Source organism: Lutra lutra, chromosome 9 (assembly GCF_902655055.1).
Source record: "Lutra lutra chromosome 9, mLutLut1.2, whole genome shotgun sequence".
NCBI lineage: Eukaryota > Metazoa > Chordata > Mammalia > Carnivora > Mustelidae > Lutra > Lutra lutra.
Genome location: NC_062286.1, coordinates 21743604 through 21764990, shown reverse-complemented (window position 1 = coordinate 21764990; position 21387 = coordinate 21743604). Strand labels below are relative to the sequence as shown.

The 21387-nt window shown below is 48.7% G+C and overlaps 1 protein-coding gene across 11 annotated transcripts in view; it reads left to right on the top strand.

The window, feature by feature from the left end:
* The window catches only part of IFT172 (intraflagellar transport 172), a 34063-nt gene that overhangs the window by 6329 nt on the left and 6347 nt on the right, over positions 1–21387 (top strand). For 5 of the 11 annotated variants that reach the window (XM_047744781.1, XM_047744790.1, XM_047744789.1 and 2 more), the window contains 27 exons: positions 818–941; positions 1339–1434; positions 2799–2960; positions 3326–3379; positions 3595–3698; positions 3875–3960; positions 7634–7746; positions 8588–8755; positions 11997–12133; positions 12302–12409; positions 13779–13863; positions 14171–14263; positions 14815–14892; positions 15114–15362; positions 15543–15621; positions 15814–15934; positions 16102–16255; positions 16786–16875; positions 17464–17561; positions 17681–17816; positions 17901–18017; positions 18335–18477; positions 19563–19656; positions 19769–19833; positions 20015–20195; positions 20442–20551; positions 20665–20794. In XM_047744781.1, the coding sequence (XP_047600737.1) occupies positions 818–941; positions 1339–1434; positions 2799–2960; positions 3326–3379; positions 3595–3698; positions 3875–3960; positions 7634–7746; positions 8588–8755; positions 11997–12133; positions 12302–12409; positions 13779–13863; positions 14171–14263; positions 14815–14892; positions 15114–15362; positions 15543–15621; positions 15814–15934; positions 16102–16255; positions 16786–16875; positions 17464–17561; positions 17681–17816; positions 17901–18017; positions 18335–18477; positions 19563–19656; positions 19769–19833; positions 20015–20195; positions 20442–20551; positions 20665–20794 (3175 nt within the window). The remainder of the gene's footprint in view (positions 1–817; positions 942–1338; positions 1435–2798; positions 2961–3325; positions 3380–3594; positions 3699–3874; positions 3961–7633; positions 7747–8587; positions 8756–11996; positions 12134–12301; positions 12410–13778; positions 13864–14170; positions 14264–14814; positions 14893–15113; positions 15363–15542; positions 15622–15813; positions 15935–16101; positions 16256–16785; positions 16876–17463; positions 17562–17680; positions 17817–17900; positions 18018–18334; positions 18478–19562; positions 19657–19768; positions 19834–20014; positions 20196–20441; positions 20552–20664; positions 20795–21387) is intronic. The other 6 variants (XM_047744782.1, XM_047744780.1, XM_047744785.1 and 3 more) reach the window with 5 other exon arrangements.

The window sequence follows — 21387 nt, the reverse complement described above, 5'->3', positions numbered from 1 at the left end:
GGAGAATGGTTGGAAATCGAGTGTAGGTTGAAAGAGATCCTCAGGTTTTAATTCACTCACTTCCCTTTTCCTGCTCCCACCATCTGTTGGGACTCTGGCAGTTCCACAATACACCGGGATTTTGTGTCTCTGTGCCTCTGCCTGGGACTCCACAGTGGAATTCATCTCCACTCTGTTTGTATTACCATTGCCTCTTTTCAGACCACTGGCTCAGTGTTTGTCACGATATTACACTTTGGTGTTTATAGTTATCTGGCTAAACTGAAACGCCCTTGAGAAGAGGGCCTATTCATTTTTTTTGAAATCTCTAGTGGCTAAATTAGCATCCAGTACATAATGTATGCTTAAATGTTTGGTGAAGGAAGGAAGGGAGGGATGGAGGGAGGGAGGGAGGGATGGCTGATGGAAGGGTAAATAAAATAAATAAAATAAATAAAGGGCCCCGGTCCCCTCACATCAGCTTTATTAGTCCCGTCCTTTTATCCCCTTTGATGTCACGTGGGTCTCTTCCTTCCTTTTTCTCTGTTTCTTTTTCCTTATTTCTCCCTTGCTAACAGCTCATTTTTCTCACCAGCCATGATCTCCTTTTGTTTTCTCCACTCCTATCGCTCTCACCCCGTTTTACTTTTGGCTTGATTTTCCCAACTTCCTTCCTTTGAACCTTTTTGTCCTCTCGTATGAGATTCCCTAGCATGTGTGTTCTCTTTCACTTCCTTTCTTCTCTCATACAGCGAGACTCATTGCCTTCAGTTACGCACCAATTTCCACCCTTTTGCTCAGTCTCCATCTCTTCTGAAATCCACCTCCTTAATTTCAGACTTCGGGTACTCAACTGGAGCCCTCGAAGAAGCATCTGGGAAGAGGCAAAGCCCAAGGAGATTGCCAACTTATATACCGTCACTGCCTTGGCCTGGAAACGGGATGGCTCACGACTCTGTGCAGTGCGTTTTACTAGTAATCCCTTTCCGCCTGGGTGACTTTCTCCAAACTAGGAAAAATCCGGCCTTAGCCTAAAGCACTCTCCCTGAAACTAGAGAATCTCCTCTTCCCTTTTGACTCCAACCTAAAAATATGACATTACAGGCAGGAAAGAGAAATTCGCACTTTATGGGAAGCCAAAAGAGACAAAGAATTCTGTAGGCAGGGCTGATTTCTCCCTTTCATCCCATCACTATCCTTGAGTCCTGTGAGTGCCACCTCTTTCCATCTGGTACTTCCCAATACTGCCAGCCCTTTAACTGCCAACTCTTTCGTAGATTCTAGAACTTGGGTTTCAAGGGTGTCTCGAGATATCCTTCAGATGCCTGTTACCGTTTATGTTGTCGCTTTCCCTTCGAGGGCACACTCTGTGGTGGAGTAGAACAGTTTGATTGCTGCCTCCGGAGAAGCATTTACAAGAATAAGTTTGAGTTGACGTATGTGGGACCTAGCCAGGTAAGCAGCTGATAGCCTACTGCACCCAAATATCCTTCTGGACACTGCCACAGTGCCAAATTTAAGCCCTGGCAGAGCTGTTCTGGAGAACAGAGTATATCAGGTGACTCTTTGGCAACTTTCCTTCTGTAGCCCTTCCAGCTTATTGTAAGAAAAGATTTAAACACCAAATTTAAGGGATACAGAGATTGCCACTTTCATCTTCCTGGTTTAAAACTTTACTACCTGGGGCGCCTGGATGGCTCAGTCTTACGTGTCAGACTCTTGATTTCAGCTCAGGCCATGATCTCAGGCTTGTGGGATCAAGCACCACATGGGGCTCCACACTGGGCATGGAGTCTGTTGAAGATTGTCTCTTTCCCTCTCCCTCTACCCCACCTGTGTCTCCATCCCTCTCTAAAACAAAACAAAACAAAAAAAACAACAAAACAGAAAAAGCTTTATTACCTATATGCTGTTAACTGGGGAGTTTAGGATTATGCAGGTGTATAACATTACTTTAGGGCCTCTGAACTCACCGTGTATGACACTACAAGGAAATTTTACTTAGTTCCTGAGCCCACTTTTCTGTTTTCCTCTACCTCTGTCCTCTTTTCCTTCCATTTATCATTCATTGGTTCCTTCATTCTTTTTCTCTTTTTTTAAAATTTTGTTCACTTATTTGACAGAGTGTACACACAGGAGCAGGGCAAGGCCAGAGGGAGAGGGAGCACTCGGATGTGGGGCTGAATGTGGGGCCTGATCCCAAGACCCCAAGATCATGACCTGAACTGAAGGCAGATGCTTAATTCGCTGAGCTACCCAGTTGCCCCCCCTTTCTTTTTGAGATTTTATTTTTAAATAACTCTACACCCCACTTGGGGCTCAAACCCACAACTGAGATCAAGAGTTGCATGCTCCTCTGACTGAGCCAGCCAGGCACCCCTGTTCTTTCGTTTTCTGTCCATTCTCTATACATGAGCACTGTTAGGACAGAGAATACAAAGATAATTGTCTGTATTCTATTGTTCCTTTATCAAGATCATTCTAGCATAGAGGTATATGAAATGACAGTATGATCAGTATACACCATGATTAAAGTAATCACAAAGATTTTCACAAGAGGTACAGGAATGTAAGGAGAGTGATTAGTTTTACCCCGTATGTATTATGTATTCGCATTGAAGGAGATAATCTCTGAAAACATTTTGTAAATCGTAAAGCACTGTGTGAATGGGAGGTGTCATTTTTACCAACAATAGCCTAGGCTAGGTGAGGAGACAAGAGACTAGCTTTGTTTAACACTGTGGAGGTGGGCACGGCAGGTTCACCCCTCTTTGGGGTTGAGGGAAGCCTCAGGGAGCTCAGACTTGTACCTTACCAAGGTGATTGTGAAGAACCTGTCATCGGGGACCCGAGTGGTACTCAAGTCACACTATGGCTACGAGGTGGAAGAGGTGAAAATCCTCGGAAAGGAACGTTACCTGGTGGCCCACACGTCAGACACGCTACTGCTGGGGGACCTGAACACTAATCGCCTTAGTGAGGTAGGAACCCCAGGCGGAGGGGTGGGGAATGGAACATCGTGAGCTGCTACTTCCAGGTAACCCCGGTCCCTAAGGGGGAAGATCTCTAAGGAAAAGCTCTAAGATGCTGGCGTTGGGGACCTGGTGGACCTGGGAGTGAGACCCTGGAGATTTAGAATCCTGGCATGGGAATTCCCACTGTTGGACTGTTTGTACAGCGTCTCTCAGAAGCCTAGAAGCCTAGGGCAGAATGTGACACAGCACCCCACTTGTGGAGCATCAGGGCCTTCCTAAACTCCTTCTCTCTGCCTCCTACCCCATCCTTCTCTCAGCGTTGTCTTGGATACTTACCCACATTGTTCTTATGTCCTCTCCCTCTTTTACAGGTGGCTTGGCAGGGATCTGGTGGCAATGAGAAGTATTTCTTTGAAAACGAAAATGTGAGTAGAGCTTGATTAACCAACCATCACCATATCAGTAAACCTCCTAGCTAAGAGAGAGCAGATAAAGGAGGGTGAGATAGGCAGAGGAACAGAATAAAGAACAGAATAAAAGGGAGTCACTTTGCACTGACGACATCTCCATCTACTACTGTTGACCGTGCAGACTTGTTCATTCAAACTTCCTACCATGTGACAGTTCCCTTCATCCCCAGGTGTGCATGATCTTCAATGCTGGAGAGCTAACCCTGGTGGAGTATGGGAGTAATGATACCCTGGGTTCTGTACGTACTGAATTCATGAACCCCCACCTCATCAGGTAACCCCACAAGGTTTTCTAAATTTTTGAAACCCCAAAAAAGTCCCTTCTAACCTCTAACTCCTGTATCCTCAAGATTAATCTAAAAACTTCATCCCATATGATACTTCAGGACCCTTAATAAATATCCCGATGACCGAAGTCCATTCTGCCTTACCTCACCCTTCGTGTTTCAGTGTCCGTATTAATGAGCGGCGTCAACGAGGGATGGAAGACAATAAGAAATTGGCTTATCTTGTTGATATTAAGACTATTGCTATAGGTAAGACTCTCTCATAGTTCTGATAACAAAACAGAGGTTTATAGTATGCTTCCATATCACAGGGGTGTGTAGAGTGGAGAATGCAGGAATCTGAGAGGCACCAGGTAAATGTATGGCCCTGCTCTCCCAGAGGATGTGGGAAGTGTTCTAATCCACGTGTGCGAGTCTGCGTCTATCTGTAGAGATACAGATATACTGTTACGCATATCAGCTTGTCCCTATAATTATTCATGTTCTTTAGGCATGTATCTTAGGGCTAGGAATTGTGAACTGTAGAGCGGAACAATCAGTAAATTTATGAATTTTCCTGTTTAGACTTAGGACATAGGATAATGGATTGTTTGAACCGGAAGGGGACTTATTTTTTTGTAGAGTTTGACATTGGTAGCCAGTGATGACAAAATTTATTTGAATTTCACAAGTGTTCACATTAAATAAATACATCTTATTTTACATATTAATAATTAACTCTGGGGACACCTGGGTGGCTCAGTCAGTTAAGAGCCTGCCTTCAGCTCAGGTCATGATCCCAGAGTCCTGGGATCAAGTCCCACATCAGGCTTCTTGCTCAGCAGGGAGCCTGCTTGTCCCTCTGCTTTCTGCTCTCCCTGCTTGGGCACTCACTCTCTCTGACAAATAAATAAGTAAAATCTTTAAAAAAAATTAACTGTATCATGAAATGTTTCAAGCATAGAAAAATGTATTTAGAACAGCACAGTATTCCCTATGATGTATAGAGAATAACATATCCATATAGCATCATTAAGAACAAGGTCTAGAGTCAAACCTCCCCACTTCTGCAATTATACCTGTGTGATCATAGGTCAATTTCTTAACCTTTCTGTATCTCAATTTCCTCATCCACAAAATGGGGATAAAAATTGTATCTGCCTTATATGAAAAGCACTTAGACTAATGTCTGGCACAGAATAAGCACTTAATAAATGTTAGCTATTAATATTATTACTTGTGTACCCATACCTAGTTCTTTTTTTTTTTTTTTTAAGATTTTATTCATTTATTTGACAGAGATCACAAGTAGGCAGAGAGGCAGCCAGAGAGAGAGGAGGAAGCAGGCTCCCCACTGAGCAGAGAGCCCGATGCGGGACTCAATCCCAGGACCCTGAGATCATGACCTGAACTGAAGGCAGAGGCTTTTAACCCACTGAGCCACCCAGGCGCCCCCCCATCCCTAGTTCTATCACGTCCTGACCTTTCATTATATTTACTTCAGATCTTTATCTCTCCTCTTACTGAGGGACATTGAAGTTGTTGGCTTTTCACCATTTCCAGTGTTTTGGTTCTCTCAGGTTTACACCTAGAGCGGAACTGCTGAATCATAGAAGAGGTACATCTGTAATTTCGCTAAACCTTTCCAAATTGCTCTCCAAAGATATTGTACCAATTTACATTCCCACCAGCAGTTAGAGGCCCCAGCGTTCTGCATCCTCTCCAATACTTGAAATTGCCTGACTTCATAGTTTGGCTCAATCTGATTTATGTGAAATAATACTTCATCGTATTCATTTTGTTGTTGTTCATTTGTTTATTGGTGTTTGGATTTGTTCTTCTGCATTTTGCCAGTTCTATCCCTTGCCTATTTTTAAAATCAGGCTGTGTTTTCCGTATTGACTTGAAGGAGTTCTGTGTATGTGCGTATCTAGCCTTCGAGGGTCATTCGTGTTGTGGATATTTTGTCTCAGCCTCTTTTAGTGTTCAGACATTTCTAATTTTAATGTAGTTCATTTAATCACTTTTTAAGAAATAGTTTGTGATTTTTTTAAAGATTTTATTTATTTATTTGACAGATATCACAAGTAGGCAGGGCGGCAAGCAGAGAGAGAGGGGAAAGCAGGCTCCCCACTGAGCAGAGAACCCGATGCGGGGCTCGATCCCAGGACCCTGAGACCATGACCTGAGCCGAAGGCAGAGGCTTTAACCCACTGAGCCACCCAGGTGCGCCTAGTTTGTGATTTTTGAGTTCTCCTTTAAGAAGTTTCCCCTGGGCACCTGACGGGCTGAGCCAGAGGGACATGTGACTCTTGATCTCATGATCATGAGTTTGAACCCCAAGCTGGGTGTAGAGTTAAATAAAGAAAGAAAGAAAATTTTTAAAAAAGAAGAAGTTTCTTACTCCCTCCTATGTTTTAATATTTTTGGATTTTGCTTGTCACCTGGAATGAATTTTTGTGCATCATGTGGGCGTGGCTTGTATTTTACTTTTTCCATGTTTAAACCGCTTACTGGAAATCCGTTCTGCACTCACAGATTCGTAATGTCACCTCTTATAAATCAAGTTTCCAAATACATATGGGTCTGTTCTTAAGATACTTTTACAGTTCATGAGTTTTATGTTTTACATCCGATTGTTGAGTTGTAATGGAAATGGTGTAGTGTGGCGGCCCATGTTCCAGTGGCAGTAATGAGCTGTGAGACTTTGGACAAGTCATCCCACTACACAGGGCTCGTCTTCAATAGTATAAAAAATGACAGAGTTCTTCTCTTAACCTTTTTTCATTAGTGACCCCTTTGAGTATCTATTGAAAATCATAGATGCTGGGGTGCTTGGGTGGCTCCGTTGGTTAGGCGACTGCCATTAGCTCAGGTTGTGATCCTCGAGTCCCGCTTTGGGCTCCCTTCCTGGCAGGGAGTCTCCTTCTCCCTCTGACCCTCCCCCCTCTCATGCTCTGTCTCTCTCTCTCCCTCTCAAATAAATAAAATCTTTTTCTAAAAAATCATAGATCCTTTCCCAGAACAATATACATAAACATATAATTTTGTATATAATTTAAGGGTGTTCACAGAGATAGGGTCCCACAGCTCTAGCAGTCTGTGATTCTACTTATAAATTGAGACACTGAAACATGGCTTTATCAAGGTGGCTTTTAATTAAAGGAAATTTCATTTTTAAGTTGGTCTTCCCAGTTGTAGACATTAGCTGGCATTTGGTCTTGAGCTTCAGCACGGATCACGGCGGGACGTTGCGCATTGGTAACGTATACAAATAAGAGCTGTGGATGCACCGTGTTCAGGAGACTCCCTGAAAGCATCCTAGCCAGTCCTCAAGTGTGATCCTGTCTTACATTGTCTGCAAAATTCACACCAAACTAAACGACTTATCCTCAGCACTCTCAGCCTGACTTTAATCAGAGGTTCCTTCTGTTCTGTCTGTGTGCCTTCTCCACTGTTTGCCCCTCGGGGCTCTTACATCATTGACACTCCAAGTGCAGGGATCTCCTTGCAGCAAATATGTTCATGGAGGTCATTTCATCCATCAGCTTTCTCTTCCTGGTTGTGCTGGAACTGGGGCTCTTCCTTAAAGTGCTCAGTGCTGCCTTCCAGAGGATTTCCTGAGTAACGGATGCCCGTTGCTCTGATGTGTTCTGATCTGCTATGAGACAACTCCAAGATCCCAGAGAGGAATCTCATTTCTTGATGGATCTGGACCTTTTGAGTTAGCTACAGAGTTAAACAAAATCTCTACAATTTTAGTAGAAATCTAGTATTGTAAGCATCTTAGCAAAATTATGTCATATTCCTCATACCCTACACTGATGTAACATTCTTAAAGCCCAACATAATCATCAAAGGCAAGACTTTTGCAGGCTGCCTTGTGTCCTGTATATGATTATGTGGAATCTGTCTTCTTAACCTTGTCTCCTTTACTTTGTAGTGGATCTGACTGGTGGCTACAACATTGGCACCATCAGCCACGAGAGCCGTGTGGATTGGCTGGAACTTAATGAAACGGGGCACAAGCTTCTCTTCAGGGACCGGAAACTTCGTGTAAGAAGGGTTACTAAGGCCTTAGCCATTGAGGAGTCCATAGATGATGTGGTACTACCTGTTGCCAGGGATTGCGGGGGGCAGGATGGGCATAATTTCTTGGTGCACTATGCCATTAACATAGCAAAAGGCACAGAAGAATCAACATTGTGTCTGATATCACAGCCCATCTGTTATCATAGCCCATACCTTAAGAAGATGGTATTGTGATGGCACCAAAACCAAGAGGGAAATTTGGGAGCTGGTTTCTCTGTTACCGTTCACAAGTCTGTGCCCTCGTGAGACGGCCTCACCCCCGCATGCCTGGCTGACCTTTACCCACACCTGTTGCGGCATTCGTCAGCTACACGTACCCCACAGCGTTAAGGATGGCTCGACAGTCTCCCCCGAACTCCTTATTGACTCTCATCTCAATATGGTATCACCAAAGAGCTCCACCTCGAGGGCAAAGAGACTATCTGGTGATTTCTCATTTCATGTTCATTGTGATGTGAAAGCCACATCGCCGATTTCCAGACCATTTAATGTGCGTGGTGGCCTTACTTTTGTGATCCAGTCTGGCAACTTTGGCCCAGAGTTAAACTCTAAGAACGAAAGTCTGACCTTCAGCTAACTTAAATTTCTGGGTGTAGCTCTGGGCTCACTTGGTCATCTCTTATGGGCCAGAGTCAGGATGTACCAAGTCAGCATAAACGTCGAGCATCGCAGGCTAGTAAGCTTTGAAATTCAGCATCTGCCTGACTGGTGTGTCAGCTCGGCACATTTCATTAGAGAAATGGTCGATATCAGAAGCCTCCCGATAGCCCCTTCTGACTGTGCTGTCCACCTCTTCCTTCCACAGTTGCATCTGTACGATATTGAAAGCTGCTCTAAGACGATGATCCTCAACTTCTGCTCCTACGTGCAGTGGGTCCCAGGAAGTGACGTGCTGGTGGCTCAGAACCGAAACAGCCTGTGTGTGTGGTACAACATTGAGGCACCCGAGAGGGTCACCACATCCTCTATTAGGGTACGTCGGTGCCAGGGGACCTCAGACATCCCACCGATCAGTTAGGGCCCTGAGGAAGCTCCAAAGGTTATTTGGTTTTCTCTGGCGCACCACCCATCCTCTCTGTGATAGAGTCGGCAAGTGAAGCTTAGATCCTTCCCCACAGTGCGCTAGGCCCCAGAACGTCCTTGTTCAGATTCCTGACATTGTGTCCTGTCCTCTCTATTGCAGTGGCCCTGGGAATTCACCAGGTCATAATGAGTTCTCTTAGGCTGGAAGAGCCCCCATAGCGGGGCAGTTCTGTCAGTTCCTGGGTGAGGATTCGCTGTTGTAAGCTGTCCAGAGCTCCTTTTCTTATCAGACTGAAGATCAGTCACTCTCCTGTCCCGCCAGCATCACGTACATTCCAGCGACCTTCCAGAATCTGGGAGGGAAAAGGAGAGAGGCCCCTGTGCTAGGCTAGGATGACTGGTGTGGGTACAGAGCGAGCATGTGATAGTTCTTTTTGCCTTTTTTCTATATCTCTTCTTTCCCTCCTCTCTTTCCTCATTTTAGACTAATTAAGTTTGGCACTTGGGGGTTGTTTTGTCCTTTTTTAAACACATTTTTCGCATTTTTGCTTTGGAGGTCATACATTTGACTCCTGTAGTGGTCACCCTTGGAAGTTGACCATACCCTTAAATTATTCTGCATAGTTTCAACTTATTTAGCTTCTGACCTCTGGCAAATGATACAAGGACCTGAACTTTGATTACCTCCCCTTTGCCATTATTGCCCAGTATTTTTTTATCCCCAAAGTGAGACGTTGTTCTTTCACACAGCCGGAATTTGGTTACATTTACCGTCATGGTGCCAGTTTCTCTGCTCACTCTTTTTGCATTGCTGACCTTTGCTCTGGACTTACCTCCTTGAGAGAAAGTGTTTCGAAGATAAATCCTCAGTTTCTGAAAATTACTGAAATGGAATGATCTGAAAATGTTTTTATTTGGCGTGTTCTTGAAAGAACAATTGACAGTTTTTCTTAGTCTTTTGCAAATACTGTCGTCCCATTGACTGACCCCCTTAGTTCTGAGAAGTTTATTCACAGCTCCTTGTGTTGTCTTGTTGCTTTTTAAAAAAATATTTTATTTATTTATTTGAGAGAGCAAGGGGAGGGGCAGAAGGAGAAGCAGACTCCCCACTGAGCAGGGAGGGATTGGGGGCGCTTAATCCCATAACTCCAGGATTGTGACCGGAGCCTAAAGCAGAGGCTTACGCGACTGAGCCACCCAGGCGTCCCTGTCTTGTTGGTTTTAAAGTCTTTTTTTTTTTTTCAGCATTCTGAAGCTTCAGTACATTATGTCTGCATATAAATGTCCTTCTACTTAACCGTGCTTGGCGTGTATGCGCACACGCACGCGTTTGTGTGTGTGTGTGTGTGTGTGTCCCATCTGCGAGGACACCTTGTTCCTCAGCCATGAGCTCTTTAAATGTTGCTGCTTCTCTCGAACTCTCTTTCTCAACCTCAGAACTCTAATTAGGTATGTGTTCCGTTTCTTGTCCTGTCTTTGTGCCTCTATAACCTCTTATTCTTCCTTCCTCCTTCTCGCTCCATGCTACATTCTGGATAATTCCTTAAGAAACATCTTGCAAGGGGTGCCTGGGTTGCTTGGCCCTTAAGTGTCTGCCTTTGGCTCAGGTCATGATCCCGGAGTCCTGGGATCGAGCCCCTGCATGGGGCTCCCTGCTCAGCAGGAAGCCTGCTTCTCCCTGTCCCTCTTTCCCATCCCCTTGCCTGTTTCCCTCTCTCTCTGTCAAATAAATAAATAAATACAATTTTTTTTTCTTAACATTTTATTTATTTATTTGAGAGAAGAGAGAGACAGTGAGAGAGAGCATGAGCGAGGAGAAGGTCAGAGGGAGAAGCAGACTCCCCGTGGAGCTGCGAGCCTGATGTGGGACTCGATCCCGGGACTCCAGGATCATGACCCGAGCCGAAGGCAGTCGCTCAACCAACTGACCCACCCAGGCACCCAATAAATACAATTTTTAAAAAATTATTTAAAAAAAAGGAAACATCTTGCAAGTCAGGGGTTCGATTTCACCATTGTCTCATCTGCTATTGAAATCACCCACTGAGTTTTCTTACTACAAATATTGAATTTTTCATACAGTTTTATTTGGTTCTTTCTCTAGTCTGCCTGGTCATTTTTTCTAGTATATTTGCTGCTGAAGCGAACACAACGTGGCCATTTTTTATAGTCTCTTGTCTCTTGCTTAATTTTTCATTCCATCTCTTAGGTCTTTAAACATTTTACATTTCTTTCATATTCCATAACTGGTTTCTTCCGTAATTGTTATTTTTAATATTGGAAAACCTTGGAGGTCCACAAGTGCTGTAGTTATTGTTATTGTTTACTCCTTTACGGTGGTTAACTTCTATTTTGGTACCTTTTTTTATTGGGGGGCTGACGTTACATTGAATATAATTTTTAGAATCTCAAGGGCCTAACATGGGCATGTTTTCCTCTACAGATGATCCTGCTTTTGCAGGAATCAGGCATACTAATGACTTTTGTTCCCTTTCCTGAAGAGAAGATCCCAGATTTCATGACTAACAGATTCTCAGAATCACCCCCTCATCCTGCTGGAGGATCCCTGGTTTATTCATCCTCTGCTGTGTTTGCCATCAGGGCAACTGTACCCTTTCCACTTGCTCCCCTGTTTTTTCCTGCTCAGGTTTTAGCTTACCGGCTTTTTCCTTTTTTTTTCCTTCTTTCCTTTTCTGTTTTTCTCCTTTTCTTTCTCTTCTTCCCTTCCTTCCTTTTCTTCCCTTCCTTCCCTCCCTACCACCTTTCCTTCCCTTCCTCCTGCTTTTCCTTTCCTTTCCTCCCTCCCTTCCTCCCCATGGGAGACTAGGAAGCATGCCTAGTGATTTCTTCAGGTGACCTAAGCAATGAATGTATTCAAAAGTACGGCCCAGGTTAAAGTTGTATTTTAACAAGACTCAAGCTGGAAGCAGAAGTGGTTGCACACTTTGTCAGTTTACCTCCAGGCATTAGTGCAGGCGCAGCTCTGAGTGTCCAGGAACCTGACGGCATTAGTGTAGATAAGGGATTCTTACCTGCTTGAAGGAAACTAAACGCTGGGCAAACAAGGGCCACTGTAATTCCCTCAGTGTGTAAGCGCTAGGGTGGGGTAAGGCTGGGTCTGTTCTGCAGTGGAGTCGGTGGAGACACTAACCTGGAATTCCGGGTGGGGTGGGGGGATTGAAATTTTACAGGGTGATGTGGTAGGTCTGGAGCGGGGCGGGGGGAAGACCGAGGTGATGGTGACCGAAGGTGTGACAGCTGTTGCCTACACGCTGGATGAGGGCCTGATCGAGTTTGGAACAGCCATTGATGACGGCAACTACACCCGGTGAGCGGCTGGGCTGACATCCCCGAGAGGTGGTGGGAGAGGCTGGTTCTGAGGCTGGAGGACCCGGGACGGGCCAGACAACTGGCCCCATCACCCCCTGCCCCATCACCAGTGCTCCTCTGCACGCTGCTGCGCCTGGACTGTTGCTTTCCTTCCTTCTCTCCTCAGGGCCACAGCCTTCTTGGAGACTCTGGAAATGACCCCAGAAACAGAGGCGATGTGGAAAACCTTGAGCAAACTGGCGCTCGAGGCAAGGCAGCTCCATATCGCAGAGAGGTGAGGCAGACCAGAAGTGAGGTGCGGGCAGCTAGGAAGGATGGCCGGAGGCCATTTTCGGGGACAGGGAGGGGGGGCAGGTGACTCTCCTCTCAGTGCTAAGGCACCAGTCCCCTGCCATTACAACCAGTAAACCTTCCAGATTATTCCAAACATTCTTCCATCCCAGTTTATAAGAGTTTTTTTTTACTTTTGCTTCCCTTAAGTAGGTGCCCGTTCAGGGTTTTAACACCCATGCCGTCCAGTCCAGGTGTTGACATGTATTTCCGAGTGCGGCATAGCAGTGTAGTTAGTAGGACAGTCTTGGGGTTTTAGACTCTTTCGAGTTACCTGGCTCCATTTAACAGCTTGTATAGCCGTGGGTTAAGTGAACCTTTCCAAACCTTGGTTTCTCAATTTCCTCTCTGTAAATGGGAGGAATGATAGCATTTACCTCCTGGGGTGGTGAAGAAGAATCATGGGGCAGTGAAGAAAGTCGGAGAATTCTCGGTGCTCAGTAAGCGTCAGCTGCTGCTGCTTTGCCAGGAGTCCTCTCGGTCCTTCCCTTCCCACGGCCCCACAGCTGGATGACCAGCTCGTCCTAGGCCCCTGACCCAGCGTCTTCAGAACACATCCTGAAGCTCTTACTGTCCAGCCTAGAACAGACCACACCTCTACCTGCAGTGTCACAAAAGCCTCTTAGTCTCACGGATCCTGTTCTTACACACCTACCATCCATTCATCCCACAGTAGCTGAAATCATGTGTTACACCATAAATCAGATTGTGTCCTTTTTTTTGCTCAGAACCTTCCAGTAGCTTACTGTGCTACTTAGTATAAGATCCACAGCCCTTGGCGTGTCCTAACTCCTTACAATATTTGGCCTCTGCCCCCTTCGTCTTCCAGGTACCCACTTGCCCCTTAGTCTCCAGCCACACTGGCATCCCTTGGGCCCTTTGAGTAACTCAAATCATTCCTGCCATGGCACCTTACATGCGCTGTTCCCTCTGCCTGGAATAATTTTTCCCCATCTTGCGTGACTGACTTTTTCTTGTATTTAGGTTTTGGCACAAATGTCAGCTCCTCAGATAGGCCTTCTCTGAGTACCAGCTGAACTAGCCCCCTCCGTTACGGTTTATATGTACTGTCACGCTATTCCATTTGACTCTTCTTTTTCTGGAATGTCTTTGTTTGCATACTAACTACTTGTTTCCCCTAGAAAGTAAGTTCCCTGAGAACGAGGCCCTCATCCGTCGTATCCCCTTGCGTCTCTAGTGGCAGAAACTGCGCGCGGCACTTCACCGAGGCTCAGTGTACGGCTGCTGGGCCGGTGCGTCCGCGCTGATCCTGCAGTGATACTGCTGTTACTATGATTGCTTCCGTCCTGTAGGTGCTTTTCTGCTTTGGGCCATGTAGCAAAAGCTCGATTCCTGCATGAGACCAATGAGATTGCAGACCAAGTGTCTCGGGAATATGCAAGTATTATCCTCCTGAATTATTCAGTCTCTCAAGCTGAGATTTCTCTTCACGCGCAGCCCCACGACCCCTGGCTTTCCAGCCATGGCTCGCGCGCTCTGTTCTGCCCAGCCCACCTCCACCTTCGAGTCAGACCGCTCTGGAATGGCTTGCCAGACCTCATCCTTTAAGCCCCATGAAGGTTTTCAGCTTTCTGGTCTTTTAGCTTCCTCGTCTCTGTGGCCTTCCTGTCTAATAAGCCCACAATAGTCAGAATGGCTCCTGCAGTGATGACAGGCTAACCAGAGCCTTCTTCCTCCCCCACAGGGTGGAGAAGGAACGGACTTTTACCAGGTCCGAGCACGCCTAGCCATGCTGGAGAAGAACTACAAGCTGGCTGAGATGATCTTCTTGGAGCAGGTGAATGGAGCAGAGGGGCCAGATTGAAGAGGGGATCTGGGCTGGGCGGGAGGGGGAGTGAGGCAGCCTGAGGGGAGGAGAGAGCCCCAGGAGAGAGCTTTTAGAAAGGTTTATGCAGCTAAAATGTCACTCCTTCCTTCTGGCTCTGCTCTGCCTTAGTCCTTACAGTTATGTTTTTATAAGCTGTCTGCTGCCTCCCCATCTGCCGCCCTCCCCTCCCCGCACCGCCCCCCTGCCAACCCCAGAGCCTGCCCTGGCCCTGCTTGTGCACACATGCAGATCCAGGTTTGTGGGGCCTGAAGCCAATACAGTTTGAGGAGCCCTCCTTAACAAATAATGCCTTGGAAGGGGCCTATGCAAATGAGTTGCCCTGGGGCTTAACCTTCTTCTGCTTTCATGATAAATCCGCCACTTCTGCTTGTGCAGAAGTCAAGGGTGAGGCTTTCGGTCCACATGGGCTGGCACCATACCCGGGCTGAGGACAGTCTGCTGATCCCAGATGCTCCTCTCACTTCTTGGTGTCCTTCTCTCCTCTGCCCGGGTTCCCCTAGAATGCCGTTGAGGAGGCTATGGACATGTACCAGGAGCTGCACCGTTGGGATGAGTGTATCGCTGTGGCTCAGGCCAAGGTACTACCAGTGCTATCTTCTCCATGGTGCTCGCAGCTCAGTTCCACCAATATCCGAAGCCTCTTCTTACCAAGGAGGCTATAGGAGCTGGAACAGGGTTGGGCTGGGAGTTGGCACGTTGGTGACCGGGAGGCTTTCCGTTGTTACAGTGGGATTGGAGAAGCTTGGGAAGCAGCACAGGAAGGTGGAGGTGACTTGTCTTGCCTCTCTTGCATGTCCAGGGGCACCCAGCCCTGGAGAAGCTGCGCCGGAGTTACTACCAGTGGCTGATGGACACACAGCAAGAGGAGCGAGCTGGTGAACTACAGGAGAGCCAGGGGGATGGACTAGCAGCCATCAGCCTCTACCTCAAAGCCGGGCTCCCTGCCAAAGCTGCCCGACTGGTGCTGGCCCGGGAGGAACTGCTAGCTAACACCGAGCTGGTAGAAAACATCACTGCAGCCCTTATCAAGGGGGAGCTGTATGAAAGGGTATGGCTGGCTTCCCGTTCCTGTCCCTCCTCTCCAGGACTCAGCACTCCCTCCTACCCAGGGGAGTCCTGGAGTGCATAGCCCCCCAGAACTGGTGGCTGAGTCTCCACCTTTGGGGGCTGATACTTGATTCTTAGTGTAGTAGGGCTGTTGTTGTAGTCACGTGGTATGTGTCAACAGGCAGGTGATCTCTTTGAGAAGATTCGAAACCCAGAGCGGGCCCTGGAGTGCTACTGTAAAGGCAGCGCATTCATGAAAGGTACTGCCCCGGACAACCCAACCTTCCCTGTTAGAGTCTTGCCCGAATAGTCCCCCTGCACCAATTTTGTGCATCTGTTCTGGTGGATCGGCTCATTCTCCATCCCTCCACTTCTCACCTGTTTTCCACACCCCGTTTCCCTGAGTCCCATCCCTGGAAGTCTTCGCTGAGTGCCCTCTCTGTCCCTGGCAGCGGTGGAGCTGGCTCGGTTGGCATTCCCAGTGGAAGTGGTGAGACTGGAAGAGGCCTGGGGGGATCACTTGGTGCAGCAGAAGCAGCTCGATGCAGCCATTAATCACTACATTGAAGCCAGGTAGAGGGGTGCAAAGGCGACTGGGTGTGAGGTCCGAGGTGATGGGGCAAGTAAAGGGCACCAGGGCTCCAAGAGAGATGGCACCATGTAGGTTGGAGTAGGCTTGAGGTGTCTCCCTACCTCTACCTGTCTTCCTCTTGCCTCATACGCTCAGATGCCTTTCCCAACTCTGCCAGGTGCTCCATTAAGGCAATTGAAGCTGCCCTGGGCGCCCGCCAGTGGAAGAAGGCCATTTATATATTAGATCTACAGGACCGAAACACTGCATCCAAATACTATCCCCGCGTGGCCCAACACTATGCGTCTCTGCAGGAGTATGAGGTGAGGAGAGTCCCTTGCTGGAGCTGGAGGCAATGCAGTACCGAATGAGAAGAAAACCCAGAACCGGAAGTGGGGGCCCCTCACCAAGTCCTTCTTTCTGGGTCCCAGCAGCACCGGCCACCCTGAGCAAGAAGAAAGCAGTTTACTTCCCTTATTTCATTCCAACATAACATAGACCCCTCTCCCAGACCTATGAAGCGAGTCTCCAGCTCTCTTCCTATGTAACTCCATGGGAGTTCCAATGTGGAATTGCCCTGTGTTGCAGAAGTACGAGCTCCTTTTAGGTCCTTTTAAACTGCCTGTTGTATTGTCCCCATTCTGGTTTTGGCTGGTTTTTTGTTTTTTTGTTTTCAAAACAGTGGAGGGTGTGAGACCCGATAGCCCTCTTTTCTTCTGTGTTGTGGACTAAAGGTCCCGTCCCCTCCCCCCCCATCCCAGCTGAGGTTTGCTCTCCCCCCTGCAGGCCGCTCTAACACTCTTGCTCTAATGCTCTTGCTCTCGGCCTTTTGTATCTGCTGTCTGGAGCACAGATTGCGGAGGAGCTCTACATTAAGGGAGACCGAACAAAAGATGCAATAGACATGTACACTCGGGCCGGCCGCTGGGAGCAAGCCCACAAGGTAGAGAGCAGGGCGCGGTTCGTCCGAGGGCTCCACCTCTCTGGGGCTGTCCCCACTTTTCTTGGGCTCTGATGTCCCCTCTTCACTGGCCTCCTTGAAAGCTGAGAAAGAGCACCAAGATAGAAAAGTCTGGAGCCCTTGGGATACCTAGCCACAGGGAAAGGCAAGGATGAAGAGGCCCTTGTTCCAAACCTGTAATTCCGAAGCGAGCAGAAGGGTTTGGGAGCTGGGGAGCCCCAAATGCCCCTCCCCAAGCTGTAGTCACAGTGGCAACTTCATTCCCTGCCTGCGCCCAGAACCCGGTGGGTATGGCGGGAGCACGGGAGTGGGGACACGTGCCGCAGCACAGGGCATCTCTGGCCTTTCTGCCTGAGCAGAATATAGCTCTGACTTTGCTCCTTATGGTCTTGGAATTCCCTGGACTGACCAGGAAAGCATCCGTACACAACCCCCTGTGGTTGTTGGGAAGGTTCAGAGTTGCTGGGAACACAGGTCACCCCCGAGTCGCGCTTCCCTGGCCACTCCGCAGCCCCCCTGCTTCCCTCGGAAGCGCGCCGGAGGCGACTGGGGCTCTGTGTGTCTGCACAGCTGGCGATGAAGTGTATGAGGCCGGAAGACGTGTCGGTGCTGTACATCACCCAGGCTCAGGAGATGGAGAAGCAGGGCAAGTACCGGGAGGCAGAAAGGTGAGCCAGAGGAGGCGTGTGGGGAGGGGGGTGCATCTGAGGATGCGCGCTGTCTGCCTAGAAGGCAGTGATCTAGGAATCTGGGTTGAGGCGGCCCCGGGTGTCTCTCCCCTCCCCAGGCTCTACGTGACAGTGGAAGAGCCTGATCTTGCCATCACCATGTTCAAAAAGCACAAGCTGTATGATGATATGATCCGCCTGGTAGGGAAGCACCACCCAGATCTCCTCAGTGACACACACCTACACCTGGGCAAGGTGAGCCCTTCTCTGGTCTCGGCCATCTCTTCCCCGAACAGGCTCCACGTTCCCCTTGTCCCATCCTCACCCTCCTTTCCCCAGGAGCTGGAGGCTGAAGGCCGACTGCAGGAGGCCGAGTATCACTACCTCGAGGCTCAGGAGTGGAAGGCAACAGTGAACATGTACCGGTCCAATGGGCTTTGGGAGGAGGCCTACCGGGTAAGGAGTCCAGGTCACTCTGGGGACACATCCGTCCCTCTTCCCCACTCTCAAGTGACACATTCTGAACTGGTCGTGGGTCTCTCTGAAAAATGTCCATACCGACAGGCAAAATTTCACATGCGGTAGGAGGGGTCTGTGGACTACCTGAAGTCCATCCTTGGACCCTGAGCAGCTAACAGACCCCAAAACTGAGCCCTCTCCCTGTTCTAGTAGAAAGACCTGACCCTTGTCAAAGCTGCCGTCCGGTCAGAGGGGGGAAGGGAGCAGCCCTGTGGCCCTGCGTGGGAGGATTGCCAAATGGCTTTGCTTCACAGGTGGCCAAGGCTCACGGAGGAGCTAATGCCCACAAGCACGTGGCCTATCTGTGGGCAAAGAGCCTGGGAGGAGAGTCCGCAGTGAGACTGCTTACTAAGCTCGGACTCCTGGAAGCTGCCGTTGACCACGCCGCCGACAACTGGTGAGGCCCCACGGCTTCTCTCCACTGGCCCCTTTCGAGAGAGAACCTCTACATAGACAAGGAAAACGGCTGTATAGCTGAGAACTGTTTCTGAAAACGGAAGCAGGAGTGAAGAAATCCTTGGAAGAACGTGATGGAGAGGCAAGGAATGAATCAGTAGCTCTGCCCCTGTTGCCCGGGGGCTCAGAACAGTGTTTAGCTGTTCCAAGAAGATGGAACGTGATCAGATTTTTCCTTTTTTTCAAAAAGACCTTTTTAAGTAATTACTATACCCAGTGTGGGGCTTGAACTCAACCCGAGTTCAAGGGTCACTCATTCTACAGACTGAGCCAGGCAGGTGCCCCAGAGAGAAGAGCTTTTTTTTTTTTTAAGATTTTATTTATTTTGTCAGAGAGAGAGGGAGAGAGAGCGAGCACAGGCAGACAGAATGGCAGGCAGAGGCAGAGGGAGAAGCAGGCTCCCTGCCAAGCAAGGAGCCCGATGTGGGACTCGATCCCAGGACGCTGGGATCATGACCTGAGCCGAAGGCAGCTGCTTAACCAACTGAGCCACCCAGGCGTCCCGAGAGAAGAGCTTTTAAAGCTAAGGTGCACTAAGCCAGTAATTGACTTCTGAGTAATGGAAGTGGGCTTCTGTTAAATGCAAAAAGAGCTTTTCTTAAGCAAATGTTACAAAGACCAGTAATAATCCTGCATCGAGTCAGATGGCTGAGGGTAGTCTTAATGTTTTAGAGACAGTTTTTCTGCTAGTATAAATGTGGCTCAGGAGGAAGTGGTGGAGAACCCGGAGCCCTCGCTCCCAAGGCAGAGTAGTGCTGTGAGGCTCACTGCGGTCCCCTGCCTCGCGCCCCTCCCATTTCTTTATGCCCACTGGTCGCAGGAAGCACAAGCTTTTCCAAGTGTCCCCTACCCACGTCCTTTACGTGTGTGTGCGCTTCTGTGTGACTTCACATGGATTGTCTTCTCAGTCTGTCCTTTCCCTCCCCCCGCCCCGTCTCTACCCTTTCTGATATCTCTTGTCCTGCTCCCCCTCTTATAAAATGAAAGTACCGAGTAGGCAGACCTTACCTACACCTTCCATTTCAGCTCATTTGAATTTGCTTTTGAACTCTCCCGGCTGGCCCTCAAGCACAAAACCCCGGAGATTCATCTCCGATATGCTATGTACCTGGAGGATGAGGTATGGATGTGCTCCTTCTCCCTTGCTTTTGACCTGGACCTGCTTCTGTCTCACGGCTGCCATGACGGCAATCTGCCGCTGATCGTGTGTGGCTGCCCTTCTGTCCCTGCAGGGTAAATTTGAAGAGGCTGAAGCTGAATTCATCAGGGCTGGTAAGCCCAAGGAAGCAGTCCTCATGTGAGTTACCCATCAATTCCTTATGCCCGTCCTCCCAGCCACAGCCCCAGGACCTGGCATTGCCACCTTCACCCGAACCTAATACCAATAAATCTTCTACCCCCTCTGATATGGCTGTTTGTCTCCCACTACTGAGGCCTCAGTCCTGTGCTGAGCCTCCCGTGTCCTCTTCTGGGAGCAGGTTCGTCCATAACCAGGATTGGGAGGCAGCTCAGCGTGTGGCCGAGGCCCACGATCCTGACAGTGTCGCCGAGGTGCTTGTGGGGCAGGCCCGGGGGGCCTTGGAGGAGAAGGACTTTCAGAAAGCAGAAGGGCTGCTGCTTCGGGCCCAGAGACCAGGCCTGGCACTCAATTATTATAAGGTAGGGCACCGGATTCAGGGCCACGAGGGGGAGGGGGAGAGAGTGTAAGAACCCACAGAGCACTACACTAACCACTACTACTGGGAAGGATCCAGGGAGTTAGCATTGGAGAGGGGGAAGGAGACAAGAAGGAGAAGAGAGGTCCAAGGACCTAGGGATCCGTGGCCCATAGTATCGAGCACCCGTGTGGCAGTGGGAAGGTGTCATTCCGGCCTCTGCCTTCCTGATACCTGGAAATCTGAGCAGGAGGCTGGATTATGGAGTGATGCCCTGCGGATCTGCAAGGACTATGTGCCGGGCCAGCTGGAGGCTCTGCAGGAAGAGTATGAGCGGGAGGCTACCAAGAAAGGGGCCAGGTATGACACCAGGAGGCAGCAAGTGTCAGTGGGGCTGGAGGGTGGGTCACAAGGTAAGCACGGGATAGACCACGCTGCCCAGCCTGTTCTGGTCACATGTACTCTCATCTCAGGGGCATGGAGGGGCTCGTGGACCAAGCTCGCCAGTGGGAGCAGGCTGGAGAGTATAGCCGTGCCGTCGACTGCTACCTCAAGGTGCGGGACTCAGGCAGCAGCAGCCTGGTGGAAAAGTGCTGGATGAAGGTGAGGCAGGCTCCACCCTTCCTGGCCGTCCACTTCCCGGACCGCTCTCACAGCCAGCATTCCTCCTTAGACAATGCTTTTTCCTCCTGGGCTTCTCATTTTCACTCAGGCGGCAGGTACCTGCTGAATGCTTGCTAGATGCTAGAGCCAGAACTATGAAAACTATAAAAGGGGATTTGAGGTGGAACCCCTAACAGCCTGAAATTGGGGGAAGTTGGACACCACTGTCGCTCGCCTAATTGAGTACCTCGGTGAAAACTAAAGGATGGGATTTGAAGTGGAGTTCAGAGGAGGGTGAGGTCTCTGTGGACTGAGAGGGAAGGAGGCTTTGTGAGGGAGGGGGCAGACCTGGGACCAGAGCTGGAAGGACAAATCCAGAGGCCAGAGCGGGGGCCAGATGGAAGCCAGGTAGAAAGCAGAGTCTCCTCCTCTACATAGAAGCTCCTAAAAAGAAGAATCTAGCCGGTTAAGCCAAGTCAGTAGGTTTCATGAATTCCTAAACATATATATAATCACATTTTATTATCTTAGAAATTGGGTTGCATGTGAAGTTTTCTGGTTTTTTTTTTTTTTAAGATTGTATTTATTTGACA